A 15,492-nucleotide genomic window follows, 5' to 3' on the forward strand; every position below is an offset into this window, starting at 1 on the left:
TGGTCAGAGTAAATGGAGGGGTAGTTAATGCCAAATTAAATAATATGATTCTATTTCCTGCATGATCTTTTTCACAATGCCACACAACTTGATACAAGCTACCAATTCAAGTAAAACAATTAATTTCCACTGGCATATATTTATATTAAAATCTCAATTTGTTAAATTGTTTAAATGCCTTTAAGAATGATTAAAAATAAATTTACTACCCGAAAGTGAGGTATTTATTATAAAAATGGAATATAATGACATAAAAACATGTGATTAACAAAGAGTGGATGAACTAAATCTCTTAATTAAAATGTATTAAACCTTCTTAGGAATAATTTAGGCCTTGCAAAGCAGGCTAATGTGAACTCAAATAATATTTTACAGTCAACATAAATTGTATGTATGATTATTAATAAGCACTAATTTATTCTGTTTCCTCAAAACATTTTCTTCATCAATTGTTGTTTTAGCAAGCACTTTATCATCAACATGACAATTCCCTGATGATGGTCTACTAGATGCATAATCAGAACAAGAATCACTGATGATACGTTATTCACTAAGCTGACACTTTCCAGGAAGAATCTATTAAAAACCAATCTAGAAAACTCAGTATGTTTTAATTTATGGCTATAAAACTTCATGTTTCCTCATAATTGCTTTACTAACATACTTTATGAGATGTTGTGCACAGATTGCTTAGCAACAAAGGAACATAAGCCAGAGGAACCCGACAAACACAACAACATCGCTTACACCCAGGCCTTGATCTGGCATTGCTGAGCATTCTGTAGCCAATGCCAAAGTGGAAACACGGGACCATTCCATAAAATAATGCAATAAAAATCCCGAAGCTCTCTTGGCACTCTGCTTCTCATGGCAATGGGACCATGAACAAAACAAAGTGAAAGCTATGCCTATTGGTGTTTTGTTGTCGTTACTGTTTTGGAATTGTGAACCCAAAGCTTTTTTAGCATTCTCCAGATCCCGTTTCCAGCCCATGTCTGGAGACAAGCAAATGAAAAGGGTCTCAAGCCAAGACTTGCTGAGGAGCTGCTCTAAATTTTTAACATTTTAATATTCTCTTCTTCCTCCTGACTCACTATTGCAATACATACTCTTTTTCACTGTAGAATCAGGGTAGACAAGTTAAAATTTTTTGTGACATTAAAAAAAATTCACAAGTGACCATCTCATAAGAGCTGTAGTTTCTACCAGGTATTTTGCTTATTTTTCAGAATTAAGTGCCAATTTGAAAAAAAAAAAATTACTCAATTTTAAATATGTGTGTGTGTGTGTGTGTGTGTGTGTGTGTGTGTGTGTGTTCTCTGAATATTTGAGAAGGGGTAACAAGAAAATAAATTTCTCTGTTTATTTTTAACAACAAAAACAATTTATGAGTTAGCTTAAAGTGCTCTGTGTGTGTATGAAATTGCATTTAACTATAGCTCACAGAATTGCTTGCATGTATTCAAAATAACAGAAAGAACTGTATCAGAGCTATCAAAATATAATTAAAAGTGTCCCCAACAAGTGGCAAATGTTAATTTTAAGAATGTAAAAGTATCCTCTTCTAAAATAAAAATCACACAGATTAGCATGCAAATTGCTTCAAGTGTGTATTTGTAAATCTCATAAATTTTGAATAATATCCATTTGTAAATAACATAAACTAAAAATGCTTAAATTTGTAAACATATCTTAAATTCATATTTAAAAAATAAAATCCAAGTGCCCCCACTCAGAAACTCAATGATACAACAACATAAAGAGGTAATCACTGTAAATTTTGGAAAGATCCTATTAGTTTTTAAAAGATGTTTCAATATTCTCTCATTCAATTCTCTAATAAATCTCACTGGTAATATAAACTGCAACAGAAAGACATAACAAACAATCCTAGTTCATCAATTGCCACCCAGTGAATGCATGGCTTAAAGGAAGGTAGAGAATTTTCCTTAATCCTAAAGTGGTTTAACTGGATTTTTTTCAATAAGGTATTAAGGATTCAATGTGCCTGAGTCAAACCTAGAAGGGAGGGAAAAAGAGCACCCAGACTTACAAAGCAGTCGGTGTCCTTAGGCCCTGAGCAGCCTCCAGCACACTCTCGATGACAGCAGTCACTGACATAGGGTCCGTAGCACCTGCCATCACATTGTTCTGCACACACCGTCCTTGTCACTGCAGAAGACAGATATGAAGCCTGGTCAAATCAGCCACCAAGAGAAGCTTCTAAGGTGACTTGGAGTAAGTAGCTGGGAAAAGCTGGCCTCTAGAATATCAATTGACCCACCATTGACTCAATTCAGCAAATGCATGCTGAATGAAGTCTGCAACAGATAAAAATTACTGTACAAAAATCTTCAAACACATAACTTAATTTTTAGATTCTTTCTCATGCAAACAAATACTATTGTGCTTTACTAAAATCATATAATTTAACAGGAGAGAATCGAGTTCGAAATAACTGAATGAGGCACTCTGGTAGGTTAGGAAAGATGGAATCAATTCACACTGGGCACAGTTAGGTACTATAGCAGGTGTCCCCAGAAATAACCCTAAGGTTTTTATAAGTCAGTGCAAAAAGAAAAATATAAATCTTTACATGATTCACATTATATCTTACATGATTCATATCAGATAGACAGATGGATATATAGATGAAATGAGAGAGGGAGAGAGAGAGGGGGAGAGAGAGACCAGACAGGAAGAGAGAGGGGGGAGAGGGAGGAGGGAGAGAGAGAGAGAGAGAGAGAGAGAGAGAGAGAGAGAGAGAGAACACTAAGTAGTAGTATCAAAACTCTTTCTATTCCTGAGATATCAGTGAAATTTCTAATGAGAATCTTCAAAAAGAGGAACCCATGTAAGGAACAGAGCAACTTTCTTGAAGGAAGGGAAGGAGGGGAAGAAGGAAGAAGGTAAAAAAGAAAAATGGGAGTGAGGGTGTATGGGAGGAAGAAGACACATTCACACTAAATACAACAAAAACTTCCACTGGTCTTTTCTTATAACACCCTTTAATACAAGCTGGCAGAATCCTACAGGTACACTTTAGTAGAATCAACGCTACAGACTGGGCTTCAACATTATGGTATTGAGTAAAATAATTCTGCTTATCTCACTTAGTAAAGAGATATTTCAAAGTATTTTGGAGAACTAAATTTTATAGGATATGTATAGCATGTCACTTCTTGGTTTCTGTATTTCCACTTCAGCCTTGTGTCTTCCTACCTCTTTGACTAGTTATTCAAAGCTTCCTTCACTGCTTCAGTAGCAAAGCACAACTCCTTAAACATTAGTATTCCTCAGAATTGGTCATGGTTGATCTTGGCAATTTTCTTGGGCTATGGGCTCATGCCTGAATGAAATCATTCATCTTTTACTTTGCCTTCTGACTATAGGGAGATTACTTTCAGATTCAGATCTAAATTCTCTATTGAGCTACAGCATGCATCTCTTTCTTTTATTTCTCTTCCTCTCTTCATCCCTCCCCTTTGTCCTTTCCTTCTTTCTAGCATTTTTGTTATAGCATCAATCATCATCTAATATATTTTATAACTCATTTGTTTTCTAGTGTATTCTAATGTCTACTTGGCACTCACGTACTTTTTATTTATATTTCATATACATTACACACAGGCATTACTTCTACATTATATATGAAAGATACCCAAATAAATCATATTCACTTCATATTCACACATTATACATACATTAATGTTTCTACATTTTATCCAAGTGGTATATTTAGATGCCCTAATTTATAAACCATGCCATATAAAAAACACTTATATTTCATATTCTATTTAAATAACAGATTTAAATATAATTCCTCTTTCTTATTTAAAAAAAAAAGACTTTTTTGATGTACCAAGAGCTGCTAATTAAAACAGCAGATAAATGTTAAGTAACCAAATTACTAGATTTAAAATAAGTGTTATCACAGGATAGTCTGTTAATTCAATTTTAGTGAAAAGGAATTGCTCAGCTGGAAAATAACATGAAGTGAGTCAGCAATCATATCCTATATTTTAATCCAAGTCATGTACATTGAAGTGTTAATCTTTATTTTTAATTCTATAGTGATTAAAGGTAACTTTACAAAATGTCTTTCTCTTTATTTATATACTTTGCTTGATCTCTCCCACAAAATGAGGAAATTAGTGTAGATAATATTTATAAAGATAATTAACCATAAATTTATTTTAAATTATTTATTAAATGTTTATATTAAGATCATTATGTTGAATAATTTAATTATTTATGCAAATAATATGCTATGATTATAATCTAAGAGTACAATCTTATTTTCTATAATAATATTATATTGCGGAAGTTTTAAAATATGTGTTTTAAATAATTACATTATATGTGTTGAGTCAACTTTAAATTTTTCAAAACAGCTATTTATTTTATATAGTAGTCATATATCATATTCTTTAGGACATTTTGATCTTAGATATGCCATTTCATTTGAGGGACATGCAAAGAAATATCTCTCTAAGTCATTACTTTTAATTTTTTTTTATTTAAGCTATTAAAAGATAATTAAATTACAGGATTTGCTTCAAAACTCATCTAGCATTGATTTTAAAAATAAAAAGTGAGCCAAACCGGTTTGGCTCAGTGGATAGAGCATCAGCCTGCGAAATGAAGGGTCCCAGGTTCGATTCCGGTCAAGGGCATGTACCTTGGTTGCGGGCACATCCCCAGTGGGAGGTGTGCAGGAGGCAGCTGGTCGATGTTTCTCTCTCATCAATGTTTCTAGCTCTCTATCCCTCTCCCTTCCTCTCTTTGAAAAATCAATAAAATATATTAAAAAATTTTAAAAAAATAAAAATAAGAAGTGAGAGACATTTAACACTAAAAATAGCACTTTTTGACATCATGGTTTTCACATTCCCTAATACCAATTGAAAGTTCAGCCTGGCTGGTGCGGATCAGTGGTTGAGCATAGATCTATGAACCAGAAAGGAGGTCACTGTTCAATTCTAGGTCAGGGGGCATGCCTGAGTTGGGGGTTTGATCCCCAATGTGGGTTGTGCAGGAGGCAGCTGATAATTTATTATCTTTCATAATTGATGTTTCTATCTCTCTTTCCCTCTTCTTCCTCTCTGAAATCAATAAAAATATATATTTTTTAAAAGAAAGTTCAAAAAACATGAAATATATTTTGAAAGTGTTTGCTTGACATATCTACACTAATAAAAGAGAAACATGCAAATTGGTGTCACTCTGCTACACCCACCAGCCAATTAGAGGGACTATGCAAATTAACTTAACAAAAAATGGCAGTTAATTTGCATATGCAGGCACAGAGTGAAGACTGAAGGTTCTGGCCAGAGTGAAGACTAAAGACTCAATACTGAAGAGGCTTGGCTTCTCCAAGCATTGCTGCAGCAGGAGGGGAAAAGCCTAGCCTTGAGGCTTGGCTTCTCTGCTGCGGCAGATGCAGACCAAAGGCCTGGGTCCCGGGTGCCGGAGGAAAAACGGTGCCAGCAGCCACAGGAAGGAAGGCCTATGGTGCGAATCTTCGTGCAACAGGCTTCTAGTAATAATATAAGCAAAAAGGACAAAATACACTTAATCTCTAAACTGTGATATGACATAGTTAAGAAATTTTTCTTCACATTATGTGAGATTTGTTTTTAGAAAGAAAACACTCTCTGTGTAAAATCCATTTAAGGGCATTAGTTGATTAATAAACATTACTTACTATGAATTAAAAGCATCAGGCTATACTCATATTTTATTATGACAGAAACAAAACAAAAATACTTCCTGAAATCAATGAGATAACTCACTTAGCCTCCATGGGAACATTAACTTATAATTGCTTCGGTTATATTAATTTCTATCCTTGCTTGAATATTAATTCATTAGCGTTTTTTCCTGTATTTACTAACCTTTCTAAATTGCTACATTGGGTGCATTAAAATATTTCAGTCAAATATTAATGAGCTTATTCATTGGTGGTACATCACTAACTGTGATTGTATAATACAAAAGATAAAACCTGGGAAGTTAAATGTTTATTATATTAGGGTGAGTAAACTTGAAATTGGGAATGGGGATTCATTCAAATTATCCATAAGAATTAGATGTGTAACATTTAAATACCAAATATTCTACCAGAAGCTGGGCTCATGGTTGGCGAGTGCAGCGAGCACAATGAATGCAGCGGTGGTGGCATAAGCCTCTCCCACCTTGGCTGCATGTGGGCAGTAAGGAGCGAGGGATCCCAGACTTTGAGAGCCCCGGACTGCCAGAGGAATGCCTAACTTCCACCTTAAGCAGGCAGGCAGACATCCCCTGAGGGGTCCTGGACTGCAAGAGGGCGCAGGCTGGGCTAAGGGACCCATGATGGATCTCCCCAGCAGAGGGAGGCCCAGACTACCCACCACAGTGCCACTGGCTGGGTATCATGGGCCTCCCTCTTTGGGGTGATCGATAGCAGGGCTCTGAGATTGATTGCTCCAAAGAGGTAGTCCCTGCCCATCCATCTGGGGCTCCATGATGGATCACTCCTGCAAGGCAGGTCCTGCATACCCGCCGCAGCCCGCCAGTCAGTGGCCTGGGCCTCCCTCTGCAGGGTGATCATGGGGCGATGGCAGGGCCCCCGACCAATCACATCACACCCGCCTTGGCTGGGCTGGCGCCAGTGGGTGTTATAGCATGTTCGTCCAGACAGCTGTTCCGCTATTTGGCCGTTCAGTTGATTTGCATATTACGCTTTTATTATTATAGATAAGTATTTACAATGATTATGTGTAAAAAACAAAAAAGTCTTACATAGCAAAATGGAGTAGAACAATTGAACCAAAAATATAAATGAAAAGTTTAAGAAAGATATTTAGAAAAGGTTAATAATTATGTAAAAAAAAACTTGTTGGGCCTCAGTTATAATCCAGGAACTATGAATTAAAACAGGGAAATAAGGGCACTGTGGGTATAACTCCTAAATACAAAAGAAATGATATCTAGTTTTGATGTGGATAAAACATTGGGAAAACTACTGGTGTGTATCTAAATAGATACAAGATTTTTGAAGAGTAGTTTGTCTCTATCAAATTCGTTTATGTAAATTCATGCAGATCAAACACTTCTATTTCTAGGAACCTGATATAAAAAATGGGTGCATATGGACAAATATCTATATATATAAAAGGCTAATATGCTAAGTGTCCCTCCTACTGTCCCACTGGTCGCTATGATGCGCACTGACCACCAAGGGGCAGACATTCAACACAGGAGCTGCCGAGCTGCAGTGACTTGGCAGCAGCAGTTCTCGGGTGACGCACCCCGAAACCTGAGAGGAGGGAGCCCGATTCTTCGCAGGGCCACACAATTCCATCTTCAGCCATGGGTTATGTTGTTGCTGGGGCACTGTTGGCTTCAAATCTGGTTTACTGCACACTTGCATTTGCATTCCAGACCCTGTACGACAGCAGCTTTGCAGAGTGCCCTCTCGCACGCCGGGATCCCTCAGGGGATGTCAGAGAGCCAGTTATGGCCTGATCTCCGCAGACCAGGCCCAGGGACCCCACCTGCCAGAGGGACCCTGCAGATGCACTTGGAGCCATGGCGCCACCCCAGGTGCAGCCTGACAAGGAGGGGCCACGGGAGGTTGGCTCCAGGGCATGTCCAGCCCTTCTTGCCCAGTCCTGCCTGAGTCTTCACTGATGGAAATACATTATTATATTTCAAGTCTATCTACTTGAGTTATATGGCCTTAAAAATTCTATAATATGAAATAAGCTATACACTTGACAGAGCAAATTAATTATTCCAGTGTTACAGATGAAGAAGTTAACATTTGAAGAATATTTAACTAGCTTATCCTGGGTTGCATAACTTATCATAAAGTAGGGTTTTAAATTAATTTCCAGACTCTTATATATCTTCACTAATATGTTTACATTAAGAGCCACATATAATAGGTATCTCAATTTAATGACCTAGTGGGGTGGGAGTGGGAGGAAGATAGTTTCAGAAGCGATTTTAAATATAATATTGAAAAACTAAAATGATCTACACATCTCTGCTTTACACTCTTGAAACATAATTTGTTCTGGAGTAATTTTATGTAACAACACAATTATGAGTGATGAGTAATGAAAACTAAGATATTCAAATTAATGGTGAAAGCTACAAAGATAAGATTGTTTTATACTTAGCACTTTATCAAACCTCATATATGACTGAGTTTAACCAATTGATTTTAGAGGAGGACACTGAGACCCAGATGGGGCCAACACTCAAGTCCACAATCTCAGTATAATAATCTTAAAGTGGAACCACCACAAAAGTTACACCACAAACACGCACTTCAAGTATATGAGGAAGAATGTTTTCAAACTATGACTTTTCTTCTCACAGAACAATTCCAGTATTTCTGACTATTCTGCTCAGTGTCCTGTCAGGAATCCTTCCAATGTGCTGTACTCACTCTCCAATCCTGCCGATCAGGTAAGATTATCTCCCTGCACCAAACCACAGCTTGCATTTCTGTAGTTAAGTGATACGAAGCTTTTGATAAAGTTAACCAAGGCGTTGATTTTGAAGACATCTATCACAAATAATCATATGGTCAGCTATATGGCACACTACTATTACCACACCTAGATAAGAAGCTAGGCCGCCACCCACTCCCATTAAGTTCCCTCTTTAGAAAACCCTGGTAACCTACGTGACTGACAATTTAAGTGAGCCCACTTTTTCCTTTCCACATACGAATTCATGAATTCCTATTCTTATGTTTTAAATTGGCCAAGGAACAGTGAATCCATGAAACTCCAGGCATCTGACCCTGAATTCCAATAGAAGCAGAGCCCCATGTCCCATGTTCACATCCTTATTCTCTCTCTCTCTCTCTCTCTCTCTCTCTCTCTCTCTCTCTCTCTCTCTCTCTCCTTTCTCTTTTCCCTCCCCATGACCTTTTTGTGTGGCCATTGGGCCTGCCTTGTCCCCTCAGGGACCTGGGAATAATTAGCATGATCATTGCTTTATTGAAGTTCTCTGATGGTTGTTGCTGAGGTATGTCTTGCAATCATAAGAACCACAAAGTCTGGTCCAGCCACAATGTTGACTCTGGTCCAAAAATGTCTGTGGGGTGGGCCACCAGTAGTATAGGCTGAAGGAGAGTGGCTCCGGCATTCCCAGTGACTGTATCACTATCAGTAGGCTAAAAGGGACATAAATCAATCCCCCAAACTACCTGTATCTATGTCAATGTCTATGTCTATGTGTATATGATCTATAGCTAATCACTGAGTATACAGGCACACACATGCAAATATCCTAACCATGTAAGAAGCAAGAACAGGTATCATCATTTTCAATATTTTTATTGTGTTGATAAGGGAAATTGAGGAAACTGAGACCCCTGAAATTAAGTTTAGAGTTAGAACTACATCTCTAGTCTCCTGATGCTCCCAGCCTCCTGATGCCCCCTTTTCAAACATTCCTCATCTTTGTCTTATACCTTAAGACATTTCCAGAGAACAGGCACAGCTTTATATATTTTCTTTATATCCCTTGAGCCTTTAACATGGCATTAAGCAATAAGGTCACCAAATTACAACAAATATAATCAACTTATAGCAATATCAACAGCATATTAGAGAAAAAATATTTCTCTTATTTTCTACCAGCAAATTATTGGGTATCTTTTGGAAATGTTTTAGATGGGCATAATTTTAGAAATGTACGCAAGTAATCAGACCATTAATTTTTACAATATCTTCAGAAACTACAAACACAAAAATGGAAATAGAAAATCAATAATAAGGCTTATGGACATTCAAAGTTATTAGTAAAATACAGGAGTTTTAATTAAAGCTGCTGACTTTCCACAAAGGCTAGCTGTTATCCTGACTGATCGAGCCTGCTGGCTCAGCTCTTTTTCTTTCCCATTGGCTCCCACTTGGCCTTTCTCTGCTCGGATTGGATATTTACCACAGGGGCACCGTCTTTTGAAAAAACACTTGTCCCACTAAAAACAATAACATGTTAAATAAATTGTGTGTGCATACATGTATGTGGGTGTCATTAGTTTATTATTATATTTATAATTCCTCATTTTGGTTTTACTACTACTTTTGGAAATTTCATGAAGAAAAGTACATTTTCATTTTGAATTGCTACATTTTCTTGCTTGCTGAAAATTTGAGGACCCAAAATATATAATTATCTTCTCAGATTTGTAACATTCTCTTCAAAGAAATTCCAGATATATTTGGAACAGGTAAAAGTATATATACCATATGTATACTTCCTCTACAGTTTGCCCTAGTAGTTAATAGAATCCATAGCCAGGCCATGGTGGTTTTGTTTTTGTTTTGTTTCTATTATTAAACTAAAAGTTTTTATATATTACCCCTATTGAAAGTAATTTTGTTTGTACATACATATAATTAATTATTGAGGAAAATGTTCAATACTTTTCTAAATTTTTCCTAGTAAGTTCTATAATATCTGCATAGAAACAATAAATAACATGAAGTGTTGTTTGGAACTCGTTTCTATTTTGCCAATCCAATAAAGTGCTCCATTCACCATTATCTACAACAGAACGAATACACTGCTTTTATTAATTTTAATGCTGTTCTATTTTTAATTTAAAAATATTTTGAGGTAATCTAGCTAGAAACAATATTGTAGAAGTAATGGGTGAATTTCACAATGTAGTTTTGCTTTGGTTAAAATGATGAATTAGCTTTAATCAATTTCATAGACATTTCAATGATCAGAGTATATCTATTCACTCCAGCAGTTGAAACATGCTATTGTCAAATGCACTTACATTTTTCAATTAGTTTCAAAGCAAGAAATATCATATGCAAAACAACTTAGAAGACTGAAGAGTATAGCAAGTGGTAATCAGCAGAGAATATTTTAGTTAAATAACCTTCAGTTGAAGACAATTATAACTACTTTAATGCAAAATGTATGCAAAGATGAGGGGAATCAAACTCTAATGTTTTGATATGTTCTCCTCCTTTTAAAAATAAAAATAAAATGCAGTGTCTTAAGAAGGTGACACCGGGTCCAGGAGGACAAAAGGAATGTATAAAATGAAAATCCACACTGCCTAATAGGTGACTGGAGAGAGCTGACCTGATACTGTGCTCAAAGATAAAAAGGGACATGTGGTATCTACTTTAAATGAGATAAGTGTGCCTTATATATCTTGCAGGCACAGAGATAACATTGTTCTTTTAATCATTATTATTTACTTCTTAAAGCTTAGTCTCTCTCACACCTAAACCTCTGTAGCTCAGGACTCAGTTCTTATGACTAGAGAGAGTTGTCATTCTGACCAGTAAGTGGCTAAATACAATTCTATAAGCTTCAGACTTGACATAGCAGATAAGTTTGTCTCCCCTGACATGAGTATATTAATCCACCAAATCAATTTACTTAAGGTTAAGCTGTGTTGTGGAGTAATGCGGCCATGATTTAACTGAGCTTACAAGATCTTTCAAGCCTGAGTCACTTCTCTACATGTAATGCAGCTCTCAGTACCGAATCATGAGCTCTATGTTGACCTATTGCAATTATGTAAGAAGTCTTGTTAGGTTTTTAGGGCCATGATGCTGTAACATCAGAAAGAATTTAAGGAGAATAAATTCAAGTCACTTTAGAAAATCAGAATCATGAAGTAAAACAGTAACAGCACTTGGCTAGATTCTATAAGCATGATTTTCTTACTTTAATATTTATAAAATTCTTTCGGTTGTCTAAGGTTTTTCCTTTAGAAATGTATTTATAAAAATAACATATTTTAGAAAAACGTTTAAAAATAGATGCTAGTGCTGCAGTTAGTAGGCTGAACATTATATAAAACTATAGAAGAACAATAAAAGACTTTAATTATTCTAAATGCAATGAAATCTAAATATAGCACACAAACCAGTATGCAAAATAGTCTCAACATGTTACTAAATTTAACAATAATTTACAAAACTTTATAAAAATTCTATAGGCATGTATAAGTTGTTGTCCACAGTAAGTTGTCAATTTATTTATACTCTCCTTTCATTTCACTAAATCTATTCTTTTTCATTCATTATTTTAAAACTTTTGTCCCTTTCTCTCACTATTTCACTTGGTATAATACCCTCTAGATCAGTAATGGCGAACCTTTTGAGCTCAGCGTGTCAGCATTTTGAAAAACTCTAACTTAGCTCTGGTGCTGTGTCACATATAGAAATTTTTTGATATTTACAACCATAGTAAAACAAAGATTTATATTTTTGATATTTATTTTATATATTTAAATGCCATTTAACAAAGAAAAATCAACCAAAAAAAATAGGTTCGCCATCACTGCTCTAGATCCATCCATATAACTTTAGTTATATGTGAAATCTAAAGAGCAAAACAAACAAACAAATTCACAGTCACAAAAAGCAGACTGATGGTTGCCAGAGGGGTGAGGTTTGGAAGAGTTGTCAAAAAGGGTGAATAGATTAAAAAGTACAAATTAGTATTAAAAAAATAGTCATGGGAATGTAAGTACATTATGGGAAATATAGTCAATGGTATTGTAATAGGTATGTCCCGTGCCAGTGGGTACTTGAGATATGGAAGGGGGGGGGATCTTTGTAACGTACATGATTGTCTATCCACTATGCTGTATACTTTTAGTTTAAACTAATACAAAGTAGTATTGAATGTAAACTGTAATTAAAAACTAACATTTAAACAAACTTCTGCCCCTTGCAGACTTTCCTTCAAGCTTACCATTGTTACCGCATTTTTATTTTCCCATATCTCTATTCAGAGCTATCTCTTTCTGATCACCTCTCTTTGCTTTATTTCACCCTTACAAGTCATTCATTATCACAGATTAGTTCTTCCAGAGCCTGAATCATTTCTCTTTCCTCCCATTTCTCACTATTTACTCTTACTGGGGATAATTCCTGGCACATTTGCTATTTTGGAGGTGACACTTGCAGGAAGATGTCAGCATTGATAAGATGTGGTGAATGAACACAATTCTTAACATTGAATTCCTTAGTGGAAGTGTGGGGATTTTAAGTACCTTTACTGCTCTTCTCTAATGTATTAAGAGTCTCAAAGAATAATTCTCCATTAAAAAATAAGAAAATACTTGGCAAATCATGAAGTTGAATATCCCAGAGAAGCCCTGAATGTATTTTGGTCATTAAGAAAAGAAATAATGCCCTAGCCAATTTGGCTCAGTGGATAGAGCCTTGGCCTATGGACTGAAGGGTGCTGGGTTCAATTCTGGCTAAGGGCACAAGGGCATATACCTAGGTCACAGGCTCCTCCAAGGCCCAGGCCCTGGTCAGAGCTCATGCAGGAGGCAACCAATTGCTGTGTTTCTCTTACTTTGGTGTTTCTCTCTGTCTTTCCCTCTCTCTGAAAATCAATGAAAAAAATGATTCTGTGGGGGTGGGACTTCCTCCTCTCTGCTGTCAGTTTCCACAACTGTGATGAGGAAGCTGGGTTGACAGAGGGAGCCACGCTCTCCAAGCTGCCCTCTCTCTCAATCTGCTCTATGTCCAGCGGCCTCCTGCTCTGCCAAGTCCTCCAAACATCCCGCTCTCTGCCTTCTCTCCTGCTCTGCTCTCTGCCAGTGAAAGTCCCCGGAGCCCGTGGGTGTGGCTAGGCTCAGCCAGCCTCACCTCCCTGGCCGGCGATGGTCCTGGGAGCCTGTGGCTGCCGTTGCCTCCCAGGGCACTTGATACCCACATATGCAAATTAACCTGCCATCTTTGTCAGGTTAATTGCATACTCACTCCTGATTGGCAGGTGGGTATGGCTTGTGGGTATCGTGGAGGGATGGTTGATTTGCATCTTTCCCTTTTATTAGTGTGTGTGTGTGTGTGTGTGTGTGTGTGTGTGTATATATATATATATATATATATATATATATATATATATATATATACTCACATACACACACCCTTGGGTGAAGATTAAAAAAAAAGTCATTTCTGAATAATATAAGACTATGTCTTCCAAATGTTACAATGTACTTTTGTGTGGTCAATCAACAAGAGCTCAATATTTTCAAAAACTTGTACAATGTATGCTTTCTAATTTCTTAAACGGTCAATTAGGATTCAGAGATAGTGCATCTCAAGTAGGCCTAAGGAGAAGAAACAGTTTAATTAACAGATTGATCATCAAAAATCTAAAATAAGTCTAGATATTTCACATTAATTTTTTTTTTGCTCATGTATGTTACATCTCTATGGAACTCTGGAGGTCTCATGTCTCTATGGAATCTCTCACGAGATCTAATTCTCAAAAATTTATAACCATATTTCTAAAATTCAGGTTCTATAGTAAGTATGTATATCTTTGAGTAGTTGCCAAATACATTTTACCTCAGGATATTGGGTTCTTTAAATATGGATGAGCAATTTCCCTTTCAAATAACTCAAACTAGGAGAGAGAGAACAAGAAAGAATGTCAAGGGCAACCAGCCTCCACTTCAGGAGCCTCCTCTTCAATCCTGGGCTTTGCTTTTCCCAGCCACGATGGTCAGGAGCCTTCACAGGGGGGAATGGGCTCCAGGAGCCTTCCCATTCATTCACATTTAAGAAAGATTATGTTTTCTAAGAGCCTCTCCTTCAGTTTATGATAATATTAGCTATTCTTTATTAGGTCCTTAGTATATGCCAAAAATATTAATGCATTTCAACTACATTACTGGATTGGATTGGATTCCAATAGAGCAAACTTCTTCTGAGCAAAGTGCAATTATTCTATTTTATAGATTTGGTAACTGAGATTTAAAAAGATTAAGTCACTTTTTCATGCTAGGAAGTGGAAACAACTGGGGTTTGTTTCATTTGTCTGACTTGAAATCTAATGTCCTCTCCCACTAAGTTGTGCTATGCAATATGGTGTACAGGAAACAGTGTTGTAAATTTAACATCTCCTTGAATAATTTTCTCAACTTATATTTCCCCAATTGTTAAAAAGAGGTTAATGATAACTAAGCCTTTTTAACTTATAAGAATATTGTGAAAACAAATTTTAAAATGAAAATGTTTTATAAGCTATACAGATCTATGTGAATGAAAACTAATCCAAAATTTAGACTTGTACATATGAAATACATATAAATGTCTATTGAATTTAAATTTTATTGATTCTGCCTGGCTGGTGTGGCTCCATGTTGAGTGTTGACTTAATGAACCAGGAAGTCACGGTTTTATTCCAAGTCTGGGCACATGTCCAGGTTGCAGGCTCCACCTCCAATGTGGGGCATGCAGGAGGCAGCCAATCAATGATTCTTTCTCATCATTAATGTTTCTAGCTCTCGCTCCCTTTCTCTATATGAAATCAATAAAATATATTAAAATTTTTTATTGATTCTGTGGAGTAGGTACAGTGACCATTAAATTTTAGGCTATATAGTAAAGTTAATGTCTATGCTGAAAAATTAGGTGGATTAAATGACTTCTTGGCTGATGATTTCATACATGAGCTATGGTGTGATGCTTTTCTTACAAGACT

At 36.3% G+C, this 15,492-nt stretch overlaps 1 protein-coding gene across 1 annotated transcript in view; it reads right to left on the reverse strand.

Moving 5' to 3' along the window:
• ERBB4 (erb-b2 receptor tyrosine kinase 4) overlaps positions 1–15,492 on the reverse strand; it is a 307,627-nt gene that overhangs the window by 269,083 nt on the left and 23,052 nt on the right. The window contains exon 4 of the mRNA XM_036319579.1: positions 2,054–2,172. Within this exon, the coding sequence (XP_036175472.1) occupies positions 2,054–2,172 (119 nt within the window). The remainder of the gene's footprint in view (positions 1–2,053; positions 2,173–15,492) is intronic.

The sequence above is a fragment of the Myotis myotis genome, unplaced genomic scaffold, assembly GCF_014108235.1.
Source record: "Myotis myotis isolate mMyoMyo1 unplaced genomic scaffold, mMyoMyo1.p scaffold_m19_p_8, whole genome shotgun sequence".
NCBI classification, from domain to species: domain Eukaryota; kingdom Metazoa; phylum Chordata; class Mammalia; order Chiroptera; family Vespertilionidae; genus Myotis; species Myotis myotis.